The sequence below is a fragment of the Drosophila subobscura genome, chromosome E, assembly GCF_008121235.1.
Source record: "Drosophila subobscura isolate 14011-0131.10 chromosome E, UCBerk_Dsub_1.0, whole genome shotgun sequence".
In the NCBI taxonomy this organism is placed as follows: Eukaryota; Metazoa; Arthropoda; class Insecta; order Diptera; family Drosophilidae; genus Drosophila; species Drosophila subobscura.
The window spans coordinates 17,900,307-17,919,263 of record NC_048531.1 but is presented as its reverse complement, the minus strand read 5'-3'; the positions used below and the strand labels follow the sequence as shown (position 1 = coordinate 17,919,263).

Below are 18,957 nucleotides of genomic sequence, written 5' to 3'. Positions count from 1 at the left end.
TCCCCTGAACTTGAGGTGGATTTTTGTCCTAGGTGCGAATTGGAAGGCGATGGGGCGGCAGGCCGCAAAAACTTTTTCTCCACTCTCCTTTCAGCTCCTTTTTGCAAGAAAAGGTCACTGAACAATTGACAAAGTCGCTTCTCCGTTTTCCTGGGGTTCTCCAGCAAAACGCCATTTAAAAAGTTTTACATAATAGTTAGGGCCCCGGCACTTGTCAAGTGCCCATTAAGCTAAAGATCTTGCCCACGGAAAAATAATGTCAGCTAGGCGGCGTTGTGGCTGCCTTGACCAGCGTTTTGATGCGAAAAATTCAATCAAAGCACGCTCAATTAAAAGTTGTCATTGAAACACTATGAACACTCATTAGGTTGAGTGTTGTAGTTCATAAGTTTGCTCATCCATTGACCGGACACCCACGCAGACCGCCACGTACAGCTTCTTCCAATTCCGTTTCTTGTCAATTTTGCTAATGGATTTTGTCACTACGCAATCGATTGGAGGATATCTGATTGAATTTAATGATACCTTTGTGGTGTCGGACAAGAAGAGAACTTAGGTACGACTTTGATTTAGTTTCTTTAAGAGGAATATTCATTAAGATGATTTTGAAATGTCGGATTTGAATTGCGCGGGTGATTTTAGCCATGTTTCGAACCTAAAAATAGGGTTGCCAAGGAAAGGTTATTTGATAGTCCGTTTGCAGAGGGTGCCAGGACAACGAGGTAGAAAAGCTTAGCAAAAATCAAAATCTAGCCGCACATTATATGCTACATTTAAAAATTGCATAACCTATTTTAATTGGATTTTAGAATATAGAATAATATGCGCATCTCCATATAAGGAAAGAAAGCACAACCATTTGCAATGCACTCACCTTTCCGCATTATTTTTCATCTTCCTTTCGCAATCTCCACTTTCCATTTTATTCTGCCCTCTATGCGCCATAACTGCAAGCAAACAACAACAAAGATGTCAGTGAGAGCAATTTCAGAAGCACTCGCCGCAAGAGAGAGAGTGAGAAAGAGAGTCTTCTTAAATGGAGCCATCTTTAATGAGAGCGCCAACGAAGTCACGTAGGCTCTTTTCATATTCTTCTTCTCTACGCCTATTACATGAAAGAGTTAGAAAGGGAGCGCAATAGATTTGCCAAACGGAATCAGCAATAGTCTCCAAGGAGGAGTCTCCAAGAAGGAGACTTTATTAGTGGAGATTAGTGGAGAGAAGGTTTCACTCACCTTGGCATGCCTTTTGCCTCGTCTTCTTTATGATCAAACTGCTGCCTTCTCCTGATCTTTTACAGTTATTTCGAAGTAACGATGAACGAAAAGACGAGAGCTTGAGATTTCGGAAACGTTTGACGATACGAAACGACACAAACATTGCACTGCACTGCACTTTCACAAACACTTCACATTCACACACTTTTCACATTTCCTCCTCCGGCACTCTCCTTTTTCAGCGCCAACTTTTTTTACTATACTTTTACATTTTCCACTTATTTGCCATTTGATCTGCCATTTTTGCCGCCATTTTTTGCCGCTGCTTCGCCTTCGTAGAATTAACACTTTTATGCCAGAATTTTTTATATTTTCCACTGCACTACACAGAAAAACACTGCACACAATACCTTCATATTGATAATCAAAATATGCCAACAGCTAAATTCAGCAAGACTTCCACAATACTTGCGGCGCGAGCGAGATAGAGAGAGCGACATCATCTCCTCTCACCATATATGGAGACATCTTGGAACGAACGCATTTTTGATCATCTTCTCTCCGCTTACTGCGTTAAATAGTTAGAAGGGGAGCGCAATAGATTTGTAGACTTTTTGCAATTGCCTTTTGCACGCACCCACACATATGCAGCGCAAAACTCGTGATCGATGGTAAAATTGTGGGCGACACCACGGACATAACGGGACCTAGGGTGCTTCTTTGGCATTTCGACTACTTTTTGACACTCTAAAACACTTGTTTCACTGCACTTTCACATATTAAACCAAAGTTTTTGCCGCTGCTCCGCTCCTGCATTAGGTTACTTTTTTCACTGCACTTTCACATACTTCCACTTATTCGCCATTTGATCTTACATTTTTGCCGCCATTTTTTTTCGCTGCCTATTGATAATCAAAATTTGCCAAGAGCTAAATTCAGCAAGACTTCCACAATACTTGCGGCGCGAGCGAGAGAGAGAGAGAGAGAGAGCGACATCATCTCCTCTCACCATATATGGAGATATCGTAGACATTTTTGATCATCTTCTCTCCGCCTACTAGTTAGAAGGGGGCGCAATAGATTTGTAGACTTTCTGCAATTGCCTTTTGCACGCACCCACACACATGCAGCGCAAGACTCGTGATCGATGGCAAAAATTGTGGGCGACACCACGGACATAACGGGACCTGGGGTGCTTCTCTGGCATTTTGACTTCTTTTTGACACTCTAAAACACTGTTGTTGCACTGCACTTTCATATATTAAACCTAATTTTTGCCATTTTTGCCGCTGCTCCGCTCCAGCATTAGGTTACTTTTTTCACTGCACTTTCACATATTTCCACTTATTCGCCATTTGATCTTCCATTTCTGCCGCCATTTTTTTTCGCTGCTTCGCCTTGGTAGAATTAACACTTTTATGCCAGCATTTTGTATATTTTCTACTGCACTACACCAAAAAACACTGCGCGGAAATATTTTCCAATTAATTTTCAAAATTTTCACAATTTTCCCGCTTTTCCGACCCGAACCGGTAAAAACACGTGCACCCGACTTTAGAACAGTGTGACCGCGGCATTATCGATCAAATATACCGACAGACCCTGGGTAATATACCGAAATGTACCCTTTCATTTTCAAAATATACTGTAGATATACCGTAGATCTTAAATCATTTTCCTCGACTTTGATCTTCTGTTTAATATTACTAGCTAGTTAGGACTCTCAGCTTTAAAACTGTAATTTTACTCAAATCATCATTCAATTTTCCACAGGATTGGCTGGTTTTCATGACATATCTTTATTTGATTGATTGCACAAAAGGTTGAAACTAAAAAGTTAAAAGAAAACTCTTCAGTGCACATTTGTGTTTGTGGGCACTTGTTGGTGTAGTGTGTGGGAGTGTAATGGAGATGATTTGTGTACGGTGCATTTGCGTAGATTGTGTTTTTTTCTCTTCTTCTTCTTCACAATTTCTTTAAACCTTAATTTGTGGTCCGATCGTGTCGTTCCATGGTTTCTATGGCTTAAATCACCGCGCCATCTTCCGCTTATCGCACAAATATACCGATACCACACAATACTATTACCAAAAAATATCACACGCAAGAAATCCACCAAATATCTTCAGCGATATATTGCCACATCGATATTTATTTAACAATCCATAAGAAAAACAGTGCAAACTGTTAACAATTTTAATTATTAAATAATTGCAAACGCAGTGCCGTTTCAATTGCCACAACAATACGAGAAATATGTTGGTCAACGAAGCTAGACAAGTATTGAGCCGTGCCAGCTCCCTGGCAGCACGTCAGCAGGTGAGCAAAGGATGGACGATGGGCAAGGCTCCTGGCCGTCGGGCGGCTTTTCGGCCAGTGCCGTTATATAAGGCTGGCCAAAACTGCTTGGGGTACAGATAAAACCCGATAAAAGTCGTAACAAATGCGTCGCAGATGTAAAAATTGAGAAGAACATTTTGCGATTATGTAAACGTGATTGCAGCCAGCAAATTGGATAAAATCGTTAATGGCGTGACTGCAGCTGACAGCCACACGCACACACAGACACACAGGAGAACTTATATTATTTACCGTAACTCTTACAGCTGCGCGCCATCACCAATGGCACTGCCCAGCTGGATCAACAGGCCCAGCCCAAGGAGGCCAAGGAGCCGCAGATCAAGAAGTTCGAAATCTACCGCTGGAGCCCGGACAATGCTGGCGAGAAGCCGCACATGCAGACGTACGAGATCAATCTGCGCGACTGCGGGCCCATGGTGCTGGATGCACTCATCAAGATCAAGAACGAAATGGATCCCACACTGACGTTCCGTCGCTCGTGCCGCGAGGGCATTTGCGGCTCCTGCGCCATGAACATTGGCGGCACCAACACGTTGGCGTGCATCAGCAAGATCGACACGAACACGTCCAAGTCGCTGAAGGTGTACCCGCTGCCGCACATGTACGTGGTGCGGGATCTGGTGCCGGACATGAACAACTTCTACGAGCAGTACAGGAACATTCAGCCTTGGCTGCAGCGCAAGTAAGTGCCAGGCAAACCATCGACAAGCAGCCACAAAACTTAACTCTTTCCCTCCATAGAAACGAAGCTGGCGAGAAGAAGGGCCGCGCCCAGTACCTGCAGTCCGTGGAGGATCGCTCCAAGCTGGATGGCCTGTACGAGTGCATTCTGTGCGCCTGCTGCTCGACCTCTTGCCCATCGTACTGGTGGAATGCCGAGAAGTATTTGGGCCCCGCAGTGCTCATGCAGGCCTACCGCTGGATCATCGATTCGCGTGACGAGAACTCGGTCGAGCGTCTCAGCAAGCTAAAGGATCCCTTCAGCGTCTATCGCTGTCACACGATCATGAACTGCACGCGCACCTGTCCCAAGGGTCTCAATCCAGGCCGTGCCATTGCCGAGATCAAGAAGCTGTTGGCGGGTATCGCCTCCAAGCCGGAGCCCAAGCTGGAGACAGCGGCGCTGCACAAGTAGAGCGAAGTTGCTTCTGGTTCTCTTTTTTGTTCGTGCCCCAAAGGGATATCCTTCAACCAATTTGCTTACAATGTTTTAATTTATATAAGCTTAAAGTAAACCAAACCTAAGTATGTTAAAGGGAAACGTTGTGTAACGCAAACAAAAGTAAATAAATAGATAATTGTGTAGCCACTCAAGCGTCTGCCTCACTCATCCACATCGGGCGTGTAAAAGTCTTGAGTAACGGGAATGACACGATCGTTGGTCTCATCATCCTCCTCGTCATGGCTGTCCGTGTCCTCGCTGTCATCGTTGGCTGTGGGGAGAGGGAAAACATTGGCATCAGGCGACTGCCGCCTCAAGTTCCCTTCAACTCACCATCTTCATCATCCGTCTCGATGCCCGGTATCGTCAGCATCTTGCCCAATGGCTGCAGGTCTGTGCCCGCAGTTTTGAGCGACTCGCGCTGCAAGTGGAACACCAAAATGAATGCAAATTATGAACCAAAATGGTGTCGCAGAGTGACTTACCCAATTGCTGCGCTCATCCTCGTAGCGTCTGGTCTGTGCCTCCTCGCTAACAGATGCGGGCGCCATGTCCAGCCAATAGCGATTGGCCACAGAGACCTTGAGGCTGGGAAAGAATGGTATCATTGGCATATTCAAGAATTTTCGGCTGTTGTCTGTCAGAAATGCAATTTCCACTTTTTGTTATTGTTTGGATGGACGCCTGCTTGACGATATGGCAACGCCACGCAGCGACTCGCGGGTATCGAATAGGTATCGCCGAGGTATCGCAACCAGAATGGACCAAAAACAAAGGAAATTTGAATAAATATTTGTGTGAATTTGTTTATTTATCTATACAGAAGCTATAAAAAGGGACGACCGCGTGATGCAGCTGAAGGCATCATCATCAATGCATATTTATTGGTAGTAAAGTTCCAGATTCATGCCGTCGTGGATTTCGTCTGCGGAAAAGACGGAAAACATTTAAAACATTGCTACAGCTAGCTGTTAGTTCTATGACATACAATCAGATAGGCGAATGGGATCCTTGTAGATGGTATACCACTTCTTCAGGACAATCTTCTCGTGTTTTGTGCCCGTCTGTGCCGCTATAAGTTTCTTCAGGTCGCCAACGGTGTCGTCCGGGTTGCACTTGACGCGCACCTGCGTGATAAATGTGTAATTAGGCGCAGGAAATCGTTATAAGTGCACAACTATTAGTTACCTTCTTGCCCAGTCGATCGTTGCAAGTTATTTCTATCATTTTGGTCTATAACAAATAAAAACCACAATAATATAAGTACTTTTTGTTAGGGATGTGAGAGATATATCGATAGCAACTATTTATGCTTCGATAATGAGAATAAGAGTGTCGATATTTTGCTGCGATTGCCGTTGGCAATTTATATTTAATTCGAAATGAAATTTGCAATATCATTTTACAATGTCGCTGATTAAGTGTAAGACTTATCGTCGTGCCTTCCCCATTGACCGACGGAATGAACTTTATGATTTCCTCAATCATTTTGGGCAGAGAATTAACAATAAGGTGAAGTCAATTGATCTGCTCACAACATCTGCTTATGGCTTATTGTTTGTATTGTTCAAATTGAATACAACAGATGCGCGACCATTGTTGTGTTTTTTATTTGCATTATAAGTATTCGATTTTTTGTCCAATCTTGAAAAGGAAAAGTCTCGCTGATTCCGCGAACAACTACATATAAAACCCAGAAATTCAATCCTCGGCAGAAAGACACGAAAATGCCTCGCTCCAAGTCCAATTATTTTTTGCTCCTGCTGTCGCTGGTGGCTCTGATGACGCTGCTGCCTTTCGCCGCCCAAGCTCAGATGGTGCCACGTGGTCATTGCAGGCCCTTACTCCTCCGCGTTCCAGCAGGTGCAGAGGTCTGCGAGCGACAATGCTACTCGCCCGGCATCCCACCATACATTTGCCGACGAGTGCCTCTAACCACTAGCCTCCGCATCTGCAGCGGTATCTGCTGCCGGTCCGGCTCCTACTGTATGCAGTTGCTGCGAACCTAATTGGATTATTTATCTCACTCACCAATTGATTAGAAAATATATAGATATATCTTAATCTCTCTTCTTAATTTCACTTGCAATATATATTTCAGCTGATTATTAATTTGAACTGAACTCCATCGATAGTTGACTAAAATCTACCGATATCACTACCCATCGATGGTAAGCTGAAAACCATTCGATGTATCGGGGCTGCTACCGATGGTTTTGCCCCTCTTCAATTCGTTCCTCATTCGCATTTAACCTTATTTTGCAAACCAATTCAAGAAAAGGAAGTCAACAAACTGGCCAATCTTATGCCGAATTGATTCATCAATCGGATAAAATTATAGTTTAGGCGTTGAGAATCCTAACTAGCTGGTAATATTAGCCAGAATATCATAATCGAGGAAAATGTTAAGAGATATACGGTATATTTACGGTATATGTTGAAAATGAAATGGTATATATTGGTATATTTCTGAGGGTTACGCGGTATATTTCATCGATAAATCCGCGGTCACACTGTTTGCAAGTGTGTTATTCTAAAAACGGCGCGGCCCTTGCAAATAGCTGAAAATTATTATTAAACAATAAATCGCATAAATCCACATAGTGTGAGATAAAGTGTACGTGTAAAAGTAAGTCCCGTAAAGCAGAATTATGCTAAGAAAAAGATTAAATTGTATACGAGAGTGTGTGGCGTGTACGTGTGATTGTGTGCGTGCTTCCGTTTTTTTTTTCAGCTAAGCCGCCGCTGTCGACGCTGCTGGCAGTGACGCAGCTGCGGAAAACTTGTTTGGGTTTTTCATTTCAACGATATATTTACCCGTCTGCGTGTGGCTGGCTGGGGAATGTATTTTTGGGCAATTTATATTGATTATTTCGCCTGCTTGGCAACCTGTACCCCCACTTTCCATTTTATGCTTGTGAAATTTTGCCGCTCTCGGCGAACACCGCACTCCACGGTCACTGGCAAGCAGCAGCAGCGAGCAATTCGCAAGTCGAAATGGCTCTTGCTCTATTTTTTAGACACAATCTTTGTGGCAGCCCCCAGCCTGCTTGGCGTACCTCCTCCTTCCCATTGCATTCTAATTAAAAACCAGACACTGCGCTCATTTCAACACGCACTGCATTGCATAATTTAATGTAAAATGCCTGAACCCATTCCCCCTCCATCGAAAAACCACTCGAGCATAAGAAGTAAAGTAACAATAAAGTAGTTTGTCAAATATTTCGTCATAATGAGGAGAAATCCGTTGTGCTGTGGGTCTGGTCTCTCTGTCTGCCCAATTGTAAACAACCCACGCCTAGATTTACACACACACACAATTACCGTTTTAATGTTTATTTTCCATTTTACCATTCCATTCCAACCTTCAGCATTCGGCCCTAGAAACATACGAGCAAGCAGCAGAGAATCTAATCATCATGAGCGATGATACGTACCAGATAGAGACGCGCCGGCGTTCGCGTTCCAAGACCCCATTCCTGCGTTCCAGCTGCGATCATGAGAATTGCGAGCATGCTGGCGAGGAGGGACATGTGCATCACCAGAAGAAGAAGTCCGCACAGGCACCCAATGTGCAGTGAGTATGAAAGGGTGGAAGGGCTTCCCAAAAATAGAAACAATTACAACATTTGCTTATCACTCAACATGCCATTTGCTATCAGAGGGGCGCTTAGAATTCTCCAAATGGAGTTCCAGGCGGCATGTGGGCAGTGCACGCGAGTTAAAACCAGCGTCACAATCAAAGCAGCAATAACCCCCACCATGCAGTGGTGTCGCTGTCTGCTTGTGTTTTTGTTCGCGGCGGCGGCCATGACGTCATCTGCTTGTTATTCACACTCGACGCGAAATTTAATTTCGTAGCGGCCAAAGCAGGCAAATGAAAACGAAGGCAAATCCACATGTACACACATACACATGCACGCTTGACTCTCAGTGTGTGTGTGTTTGTGTTTTGCCGTTCAGGGTGTGCTGCTCTGTGGCTTTGGCGCGCATTTTGACCAAACAGTTAATGAAATCAAATAATAAACTTTGTCGTCGTTTCGTTGATGACGACATCTGGCAGAGCATAGCAACAACAACTTGCTCCAGCTCAAGGTGAATTTACATTACAAGGTGACGTCTTCACCACAGGGAAGTCTCGCTAGCTCTATCCCTTTCTAGCGCTCGGCGCTCAGTGCGTGGTGAATAGGTTCGTCACCTTGTAAACAAATTCACCTTGCTCTGGCTTTGGTTTTGACGTTTTAGCCACAGAAAAAAAACGAGCAAGCATTGTAAAATTTGAAGGTCAGCGTAGCACATGGGAATATTATTATTTGTTTTGGTTAACTAAACAAAAACCTGACTAAACAGCATTCTATATTCTCTCATTCTTGCAGAACAATCATCGAGGAGAGCAGCGTCGTGGTGGAGTCGAGCATCGGCAAGAAGAAACGCAGCAAAGCATTTGCCCAAATGACCTCGGACTTTTCGGTCGATGACATTCAACCGGAGACGAAGCGTAAACAAAGTTCGACCACCACCACAACGGTCACGTCAACGGTTAGCAGCAAGAGAATGGGCGGCGCCACATCCACCCCACACAACAAGGTGCAGCTGGAGACTAAACAAAATGTGCTGAACACCGCCCAGGAGCAGCTAAACAACAGCAAGCGATCGAATGGCCTCAACAGATCGGGGAATCCCAGCGATTACTTGGCCTACATTGAGTACAAGAATGCGGGAGAGTACTGGAAGTGAGTGTAGTATTTTCTATAAAGTTTTTCTGTTGCTAAATTTCTTCTTCTCCTTTGCCAGCAACACGCCCAAAACGGATTACACATACTCAGAGCTGTCGCCACATCGCCGCCACTTGGCGCCCGGTGTTGTGGCCATGCCCAATATGTCGCGTCGCAGCCTGGGCAACCACGATGAACGCGTCAACTTTATGATCCAACAGAATCCCGACCAGGAGGAGCTCATACGCCGGCGCTACCAATCGAGAACCACGCAGCAGTACGTGAACTATGACTCCGGCGACGAACTGGACGCCACAATGTTTGGCCAGCAAAAGAAGCAGAGCTTCTGGCTGGTGCGTCTCATTCAGGTTGTGCTGAGCACCGTCACCACCATGTGGACACGCGTGACGAACATTTCGGCCACCGAGACGAGCGCATATCAAACGTACTACGCCAGGCAGCAGAGGCAACAGGAACGCAGTCTCCTCGGACGCTGCGTACATGCCATCGGGGACAGTTTGTCGCGTTTGTTGCGCTACGTTTATCTGTTCATTGGATCTGTGCTGAGTGTGGACACGTGGCTGCTGAGGTCTACGAATGCGGAGAACAAGTCCAAGAAGCGTTTTCTGCTGCTGCTGTTGATCTTGCTGCCGCTGCTGCTGCTGACGGGTGAGTAGGAGGAGGCGGAGGCTATAGAGTAAAATATATGTGAACGTGCGCCCCAGACCTTGAATTGGGTTGACAGCCAGTGGGCATAGTCGACCCTCGGCTGGTTTTATTTATAGCTTCTGCTTTTGCCCTGGTCTGCGGGCCACGTGCATAAATATTCGACTCAAAAAGAGCGACCAAAAATGCCTAATGTTCGCTTTGTTCGCTCCCCTTTTTGCAGGTCTGTTCTATTATCTTCATCCCAATGAAACTTTCCCACCCAAATCCCTGTCCGATTACACCTTCACCCTCACACTGCCCGAATTGCCCAAGCTAAATGTCGGCGAATACATCAATCAGGCTCAGTACGAATCAATACGCTCCCAGGCCGCCGAGCAGGCTGTGCGCGTGCGTGACTGGGCCGATGATTATTTGTTGTATTTGAAAACTATCGGCCAGAATGTCGTGGCACGCGGCAGGCAATTATTTCAGTCCGATGATCAGGTGTATTATGAGCGTATTTAGAGCAGACTTTGAGCGGCTGTCGTGCCGCTTTCTGTTTGAGTTGCTGCAGCAGCTGCTCAGCTGAGGGATGCGGTCCGTTACTCTCTCACTCCCTCTCTTTGTGCATATCTGCTACACGGATATGCTCCTTTCTTTATGAACAATTGAAGTACAAATTTAAAAAGCATTTGATTCGTTTTTATTCTTCGTCAGTCTGCTTCGTCCACAAAAAGTTGGTGCCATTTTTTTTCGTTGTTGAATACGCTCATAAAAGCACTCCCACTCCCCACACATACACATGACTAACCCACCACACAAATTCCCCACACACTTTACACCTCAAAACCCAACCCCAACAAAATGCAACTATCACAGGCTTGATGGAAGAAGGATAGAGATCGCCGCAGAAAGATTTACATTAATTCATGACCCAAAAAATGTAATTTTGTTCACTGTTTTTGTGCGTTTTTGTAAGCGTCTTTTGTACAAACAAAAAAGAGAATAAACTGCAAAAAACATTTAAAATTCAAGTAAAAAGCAGAAAAAATCTTTTCGTTTTATTTGCCATTTGTGAGGGAGTCAGTCGCGCGTGCGAGAAAATGGTAAGTAGAACAATAACAAGAGCAATATTAGTTGGCCAGAATCGAACTCTATCCTTCTGCATTTCTGCTGTGTGTGTGTTGTGTGTGTGGAATTAACCCCCCCAAAGAACAGTCCAGGCCTGCCCCCTGTCCTAGCTAACCAGAAGTTGTGGGCGGGAAATGTAGAAGGACTCTGATTGCCAACTAATAATGCCTTGTTTCTCGTTCTTGTCTTATCTTTCGACCAGCCTGGTCGCTGTTGCAGGGGGAGCAGCAGCTGGGCTACGTGCAACGTGTTCAGGCGCTGCTGCCACTGCCGCTGACGCTGCTGGCCACTTGGCGTGGGCAACTGTCGAGCGCCACAGCCACGCTGAAGTCGATGCTGCAACTGCCTGTAGCTGCAGATGAGCCCGCAGCCATCAAGTCCAACCTGGCGGGCATTGAACAGAGCATCAAGAGCGCCCTGACCGCCGAGGAGTATGAGAATATTTTGAATCACATCAACAGCTATGTGCAGCAGCTGGTGGAGCTGAAGCTGCAGCAGCAGGCGGGGAAGCAGCGGGAGCAGCAATTGTCGCCTCAACAAGTGCAGTTTATTGTGCAGCTAATGAAAGAGAACCTTAAGGAATTCTCAGCCAAAGCGACGCTCAGCGAGCAGGAGCTGAGTGACTTAGCCTCCAAGCTGAAAGTGCAACTGCAAAGCTCCGGCGACTGGCAGCCCGAGGCGCGACTTTCAGCAGCCAACCTGGAGGAGATCACGCGACTAATTAAGACTGAGGTAAACCATCACGAAGCACACTACACGCTGCTGTTGGAGCGAATCGATTTGGGCGCTTTGCTGGAACGCATTTTGGGCGCACCCAAGTTGACGGAATTCGTGGACGAGCGCATCAGTTTGGCGCTGCAGCAGCAGGAACAACTCAAGGAAGGCTCCGGCGTGCAGCCCACTGAACACCAACTCGAGCAGCTGAACAAGGAAATTGCCTTCATCAAGCTGGCGCTGTCCGACAACCACGCGGAGAACGTGAATCTGCAGCAATCCCTCAGCAGTTTGCAGCTCGGTCAGGAGGATTTGCTGGTGCGTATGCAGCAGCATGAGCTGGCCAACGATCGGCGTTTCAGTGGACTGCTAGCCGAGATTGAGTCCAAGTTGGCAGCGTTGAATGACTCGCAGTTTGCGTTGCTCAACAAGCAGATAAAGCTTTCACTTGTGGAGATTCTGGGCTTCAAGCAGTCGTCGTCGGATGACAGAGAGCTGCAGCTGGACGACAACGAGCTGCAGCACTGGGTGCGCAGTGTCTTCGTGGCGAAGGACTATCTGGAGCAGCAGCTGCTCGAGCTGAATGAGCGCACAAATAACAACATTCGCGAGGAGATTGAACGCTCCAGCAGCGTGCTGATGAGCGACATAAGTGAGCGACTGAAGCGTGAGATTCTGCTGGCTGTGGAGGCCAAACACAATGAGAGCAGCACAGAGCTGAAGGCGGAAGTCGGCGAAGAGGCTGTGCGGCAGATAGTCAAGTCCGTGCTGGCTACGTACGATGCCGACAAGACGGGCATGGTGGACTTTGCGCTGGAGTCGGCAGGTGGCCAAATCTTGTCCACACGCTGCACCGAAAGTTATCAAACAAAAAGCGCACAAATATCGGTTTTCGGCATCCCACTGTGGTATCCCACCAACACCCCACGCGTCGCCATCTCCCCCAATGTGCAGCCGGGCGAGTGCTGGGCCTTTCAGGGCTTTCCCGGCTTTCTAGGCAAGTCGCAGCATTCCTTCCGTTCCAAATGTAGCTAAAATTAAGCCTTATTTTTGCAGTTTTGAAGCTCAACTCTTTGGTTTATGTCACTGGCTTTACGCTGGAGCACATACCCAAGAGCCTGTCCCCCACGGGACGCATTGACTCGGCGCCACGCAACTTTACGGTTTGGGTAAGTGCAGAAATTCCATTTTGGAGCTTGATTTTTGACTCTTTTTGCTTACTACTCTCCCAGGGCCTGGAGCACGAGAAGGATCAGGAACCTGTGCTCTTTGGGGAGTACGAGTATCAGGATAATGGCGCCTCACTGCAATACTTTGCGCTGCAGAATGTGGACATACAGCGGCCCTACGAGATTGTCGAGCTGCGCATTGAGACCAATCATGGCCAGCCGACGTACACGTGCCTGTACAGGTTTCGAGTGCATGGCAAGCCGTCTGCTACTTAAGTTGAAGTCTAACCCACCGCAATTGCAACTCTCCACAGTCCAGGCTCCACAAGCACCCAGTTTCCCAACCTCTCCCAATGTTCCAACCTCTATCCAGTCCCAACTCCCCACTCTCCCAATGTCGCAACCTCTTCCCAGTCCAGACTCCCACCACTCTAGTGACCTAAGTTCAGTCAGTTGTACATAATGTCGTGTGCCTTAAGAAGGAGCAACAACAAACTCTACACTATATATCGCCGCGAGGGCATGGAGCAACCCTCTTTACTTATGCTATATGTAAGGCTATAGTTTGTAAGTGTTTTTGTATCATATCATAGTTGGATGAGCGTTTTGTACATATCTTAGTTGATTAAGTAGTACCCCACCCCACAGGCAAATGTCCAATAATATTTATTTCAGCTCTACCTAGAATGCATCGTGTCAGCTGCAGTTCCTCACCGAATAACAGTTTTAAGCTTAGAAATATTTCTAACATGTTTGCCATTTTGAAAATCGCTTTAAGGTACCCAGAGTCAAGGCACACAAAAGCCGCACAAAACTTGCTATAAATGATTAAGTTAAGCTAACAGTAAGTTATAGATGCTAAAGAGAGTGTGGAATATGTTTACGATTGGTGATTTGAGGTACTACAATGGAAAGAACACTTAAAGCTACCTACAGCCAGTTTCTATTCAGTTTCTAGCTATGTTTAAGGAGTCCAACACACTTCAAGTCCAGTTTCTAGTTAAGTTTAAGGAGCAGATCCACTTTCTAGTTAAATTTAAACAGCCAATCCAGTTCAAGTCCACTTTGTAGCTAAGTTTAAAGAGCCAATACAGTTTCTATCCAGTTGCTAGTTAAGTTTAAAGAGCCCACTACACTACAAGTCCAGTTTCTAGTTAAGTTTACAGAACAAATCCACTTTAATCCACTTTCTAGTTAAGTTTAAAGAGCCGAGAACCCAAAAATAGTTCATAGTTGTACCCGAAAAAAACTCTTTCTGTTTCTATATCTATGTCTAACCCGTTTATGCTTGTAAGTTCACTTAATTGGCACAGTTTTATCCGCATGCCACTCTCTTTCTAAGGCTTCTTCCTACTATTTTTTACAATAAATGCATTGAACGCAGCAATGGGAACGTTATCTTAGTGGGAAGAGGGTAGGGAGGGGCAGCAGGAATGAATGGCTGTCAAAGCCATTAGCAGTCAAGTAATTAGCAGCAGTTAAATTTGTTTTTTTTGCAGGTACAACAAATAAAAGAAGGAAGAGCAGGAAAGAGCGATAAAGAGCGAGGGAGAGCGTGTACAGAAATGAAGGAAATTCCAGCTACAGAGTGCACAAAAAAGTGTTGCTGCTGCGGGCTCTGTATTTATATATTTAACTAGCATTAAGCATAATTATTCTGCAACTTCCTGATCTTTCTGCTCTTTACATTTCCATGAAATGAAAGCATTTTTCATTTATTAATTACACACACAATCCCTTCAGCGCTCTTCCTGCCCCAATGCTTAATTATTGACCTCATTTCTGCGCATTTATTAGACACAAGTTGGGAATATTTATGTGATTTATGTGCAGAATTATTTGATGCCAACTGATTGCCGCTCTGGCTCTCAAATAAGTTGTCAAGCTGTCATATAAATTGCAATTTGAGAGCGAGTCACAGAGTTTCCATGTCAAAGGAACCTAAATTTGAGACATAAACGAAGCCTTGCACTTAATTAAGGACACCCGCCAGGCAGGCAGCAAAGACAGAGACTGATGGAGAAAGGAGAGACATCGCTTGGCCTGGCTTGTGTCTAATTTTGGCCAAAATATGCACGTGGCTGAAATTGCAGCAAGTCGGCATAGGTACCCCGGCAAATGTTTCAGATTCCACGGCCAAAGGACAAAGGGCTCTGGGGCCTGTGCCTTTGTGTTTGTGCCTCTAAATTACAGGCATTGCTCACGTGTTTGACGTAATTACAGAGACAGACACACGCACTTCAGTGTGTTTTAATTGCGAGCAGCTCCTGCTGGAAAATTTCAATTTAGTTTTGGGGCACACATTTTGGGCATATTCATTTGGCACCTGGCTGGCAGCGAGTGCCACGTTTTAATTTGCTTACACAAATCTTTGCCAGTCAGCTATTTGACTTGCCAACCCCGAAAGGCATACAGAAGAAAAAAAATGGAAACAAACTCCGAGGACTGGCACTCTATAGTCGTCGGGGGCAAAAGTTTTGCTGCGAGTGTGTAACAATTAAACTGCAGCTAAAAATAGTGACTAATGAGAAAAGTTTCACACAAAAAGGCTGTAAAAAAGGCAACTCCAGTACGCACTTCCCGCACTCCCCTCACTCCGCCCTCAAACTGAGCGGAGCTGCGCGGCGCGGCGCGGCGTCTGTGAAGTGTTTAAGTTTTGCAGCAACTTTTCGTATTGAATTTCGCTGGCGTGTCGGTGTGCGGCCTTAATGGTGGGGCACCTCATCATGGCACGGCCATAAAGAGCGAAACAATAAAAACTCTGGCCATCATATCACACGCTTATCGTGCGGCATTCAACCTCCTCCCAGGGGCAGTATAGGCAAAAACTTTGACACAAACTTTCGCTTCGAAATTTCGCATGCCAAGTGGCAGATTTGCAATGGACTAAAACAGAGAGTGATTGGTGGGGATTTGCAAGAGAACAAACAGCTCGAATCTTTGCTAGAATTTAGCTTAAAGTGTGGCCTATAATTGCAGCCACAGTTGGCACTGGTAGCCTCTGCAGCAGTGTGCCCTTTGTAGCTCCTCTGCTCGCATCTTTACACAGTCTTTGCTGCTTGCCAGAAGGAAGTCATTCTTCTGCAGCAGTTCCTCCTCCACAGACTCTCCTGCTGCTGCTGCTGCTGCTGCACTCCTCAACAGTCACTGACTTTTATGAACTGCTGTCATATGCTGCCACTCAAAGTTGTTTCTAAATGTGTTGTCAAATATGAGTTTCCGGGGGAGGTCACGGCTGCTGGCTTTCAGTTTCAACAAACGATTCGGGAGTGCCAGAGAGCCACGACCGCATTAGATATGCGCATATATTGAAGTGGTCTCTGACAACTTTTGTTCGCCAGTCAAATGTTTGCACATTCGGGCTGGGGCTGGGGCTGGTGCTGGCGCTTAGTTAGAGCCACTTGTGTGACGTTTTGTTTGTCGTAATTAAATTTAGCTGCAAGAACGGAGCACTGCAGACATTTTGATACAATTTAAATTGGAGTTTTGCACATTTAAGCTGCCATTTCCGTGTGTCACATTTGCTGCTGTCTGCACAGGAAATGTTTTGCTTAACGAAATAAACTTGTGGCACAGGCACAAGCCATTGGCTTTACGAGCAACCCAAAAACTATGCAGGCAGTCCGAGCCAGCCAGCCCAGCCTCCATTCAATCCAGCCCAAGTGCCCGGGGCCTGTATTCCCCTTATTTCCATTGCAAATTTAATTACGCATGAGTGTTGTTTACTAGTGCAAAAGTGTAAGAGTTAAGCCCGGTCGGAGCTCTGCACATTAACCTTAATTAAGTGACAAACAATACGGATTCGACTGTCGGTCCATGGTCCATGGTCCCTGCCTGCCTGCTGTTCCCTTTTCAATCCTTCAAGTGCGTCACTCGGCCAACACTTTATTTACAGGCAATTGAATTTTTAATGGCAGTTCGGCTCTTTGCTTCGGGGCAGCCTGTGCTCTCCCCACTGCCCCTCTGCTGACCATTTGCATAGTTCCTGGCGGCCATTATTTCGCACTCTTTTCTTTTGGTAATTTAATTCATTTGCATTGCCTTTGGCAGGCAATGTGTACCGCTGCCAGCTGGCATTTGTAGCCACCTTTCTGCCCCACTCCTCTCCTGCCACTTTCGTTTGTTTGCGCCTCTCGGCTTAAAGTCCTTTGCGGCTTTTTGTGGCCCCAATGCTCAGCCTTCCAGCCGCAAGCCACTTTGGTCGATCCCTTTCCTTGGGGGCACATCTTAACGCATCATTTAAGCTGCCAGCTAACGTCTTGTCTTTGTTGCTCTTAATTAAAGATTAAATGTGCTAAGTTCTGGCAACTTTTACAGCACAAAAATAGCTTTAATAATGCTACCATTTAAGGGGCAACTGCAAGCCCCAGCCAGCCAGCCATCCATCAATCAATCAATTACGCTTAGCAGAAAAAACGAGAAATAAAACGTGCCTGAAGCTGAGTTTCGTCAGCAGAATTTACGAGCAGAGTCCAGGGTCCAGAGTCCAAATGGAATTGCTAGAAAATGCTGAAAACTTCAGAGCTCCAGCTTCAGTCGAGTAAAAAACTCTTTTTGCAAAATCATTCAGCAATGTGCACATTTACCATAAATACAGACGGGCAGCACTTATTCTCGTATAAATAAATTGCATTTCGGCGGGGGAAACTCTTGTAAAATGTTGCCAATTTTTGAGGCCAATTGAAAATGTTTTTTGCCTTTATTGAATGAGATTTGTGATTTTAAACTTGGCATCAATTTACAGCTCTCATATTTCGTGGCAACATTTGATTGCTGCAACGGATTTAAGCGGCATGCTACACAGTGTGGCAAGTGCTGGACTGGGACTTGGACCTGCTTTTTGTTTGATTGCCTGCCTGGCCCCTAAACTGGCAAAGCAATTATTTACCTAAATGGTTTACTCACGTCAATGGCAATAGTCTAGTGGATCTGGCACTCTCTCTGTGTGCCGCCTGCAAGCTGCAGTCGAACAATGACGTCGTAGGAAGGGGGCAAGAGACAGGCTGGAGCTGGCCAGTTTGAGGCTGGCATGCGGGACCTGCAAAAGGGCAAACTTTTAATTGAAAATCAACACAAAAAGCAGACAGAGAGGGAGAGCGAGTGCTGATGATGGTGATGAAAGTAAAACCTCAACAAAAGCTGCAAGTGGTTTGACAATTTACCCAGAAAAATCTGGCAAAAAGAAAGGAACAACAAATCTGTGTCGCATGGGTTAAAAGTTCAGGCAGAGAGTGCCGGAAGAATGCAATAAACGTTGCCATGGCTGCCATTAAATCATACATGCAGTCAGTCAGTCTGAACAGTGGCGATGCCAGTGGCAACGGACAGGAGGCGCCGCATCGTTATGATGCAACTCAAACAGGCAACGCACAGAGCAGACTGGCTGGCTGGCATAAGTATATTCAAGATTAAATATATGCATTTGTATATGATGAGTGGAAAAGCGTATGCTGTGGGAGGGCAGTGGGCAGAGGCTTGGGGACAGGCTGTGGGCAGTGGCTGCTTGGGCTTGGGCTGTGCCGCTGACTGACTGACTGAGATTGCTGTTGACACAATTCCGCACTGAGATCTCCCTCCCTTCTCCGCTCACATTTTATTTGCGTGCCTGCAATTTATCGGGCCTCTACGTGCTGCTGCAGTTTTCCCGTTTCGCTTGCAGCTTTTTTAAGCTGTTTGCCAGCCCGCCAAGCAATCTGCACTGCAGTCCCATGTGCCGTGGCTTAATTGAATGTGGACTTCCGGGGCGGCGGAGACTCCCCCCTTGTAATGTGATTATCGAACTGCGTTTTTGCGCACAATTAAAGGCGGCAACAACAGGGCACAAGGAGCTGCAAACCTGC

At 45.9% G+C, this 18,957-nt stretch overlaps 5 protein-coding genes across 7 annotated transcripts in view; 2 read left to right on the top strand and 3 right to left on the bottom strand.

Moving 5' to 3' along the window:
- The window catches only part of LOC117890141 (rap guanine nucleotide exchange factor 4), a 43,531-nt gene extending 42,109 nt beyond the window's left edge, over positions 1-1,422 (bottom strand). Inside the window, exons 1-2 of the mRNA XM_034794827.1 lie at positions 1,236-1,422; positions 875-947 (exon numbers count right to left, since the gene is read on the bottom strand). The gene's annotated coding sequence lies outside the window, so the exon portion shown is untranslated. The remainder of the gene's footprint in view (positions 1-874; positions 948-1,235) is intronic.
- A 1,940-nt stretch (positions 1,423-3,362) lies between these two features.
- LOC117890065 (succinate dehydrogenase [ubiquinone] iron-sulfur subunit, mitochondrial) lies at positions 3,363-4,892 on the top strand. Its single transcript, XM_034794704.1, has 3 exons — positions 3,363-3,536; positions 3,824-4,260; positions 4,320-4,892. Exons 1-3 carry the CDS (start codon positions 3,474-3,476, stop codon positions 4,711-4,713), a joined length of 894 nt encoding a protein of 297 aa, XP_034650595.1. The 5' UTR covers positions 3,363-3,473; the 3' UTR covers positions 4,714-4,892.
- LOC117890066 (anaphase-promoting complex subunit 15A) lies at positions 4,774-8,597 on the bottom strand. 2 transcript variants are annotated; one of them, XM_034794705.1, is made up of 4 exons: positions 8,583-8,597; positions 5,226-5,377; positions 5,074-5,161; positions 4,774-5,011 (listed from the first exon to the last, which is right to left on the bottom strand). In XM_034794705.1, the coding sequence occupies exons 2-4, from the start codon at positions 5,352-5,354 to the stop codon at positions 4,902-4,904; spliced, it is 327 nt and encodes a 108-aa protein (XP_034650596.1). In that variant the 5' UTR covers positions 5,355-5,377; positions 8,583-8,597; the 3' UTR covers positions 4,774-4,901. The 2 variants fall into 2 exon arrangements, with proteins under 2 accessions (XP_034650596.1, XP_034650597.1); XM_034794706.1 differs by lacking the exon at positions 8,583-8,597 and having other exon boundaries at positions 5,226-5,426.
- On the bottom strand, positions 5,521-6,039 carry LOC117890068 (ubiquitin-like protein 5). Its single transcript, XM_034794707.1, has 3 exons — positions 5,929-6,039; positions 5,729-5,867; positions 5,521-5,665 (listed from the first exon to the last, which is right to left on the bottom strand). The coding sequence occupies exons 1-3, from the start codon at positions 5,965-5,967 to the stop codon at positions 5,622-5,624; spliced, it is 222 nt and encodes a 73-aa protein (XP_034650598.1). The 5' UTR covers positions 5,968-6,039; the 3' UTR covers positions 5,521-5,621.
- On the top strand, positions 7,242-14,498 carry LOC117890064. 2 transcript variants are annotated; one of them, XM_034794702.1, is made up of 7 exons: positions 7,242-7,369; positions 8,112-8,317; positions 9,117-9,473; positions 9,535-10,124; positions 11,437-12,945; positions 13,005-13,117; positions 13,181-14,498. In XM_034794702.1, the coding sequence occupies exons 2-7, from the start codon at positions 8,160-8,162 to the stop codon at positions 13,391-13,393; spliced, it is 2,940 nt and encodes a 979-aa protein (XP_034650593.1). In that variant the 5' UTR covers positions 7,242-7,369; positions 8,112-8,159; the 3' UTR covers positions 13,394-14,498. The 2 variants fall into 2 exon arrangements, with proteins under 2 accessions (XP_034650593.1, XP_034650594.1); XM_034794703.1 differs by lacking the exons at positions 11,437-12,945; positions 13,005-13,117; positions 13,181-14,498 and adding an exon at positions 10,345-11,093.
- Positions 14,499-18,957: the final 4,459 nt, after the last annotated feature.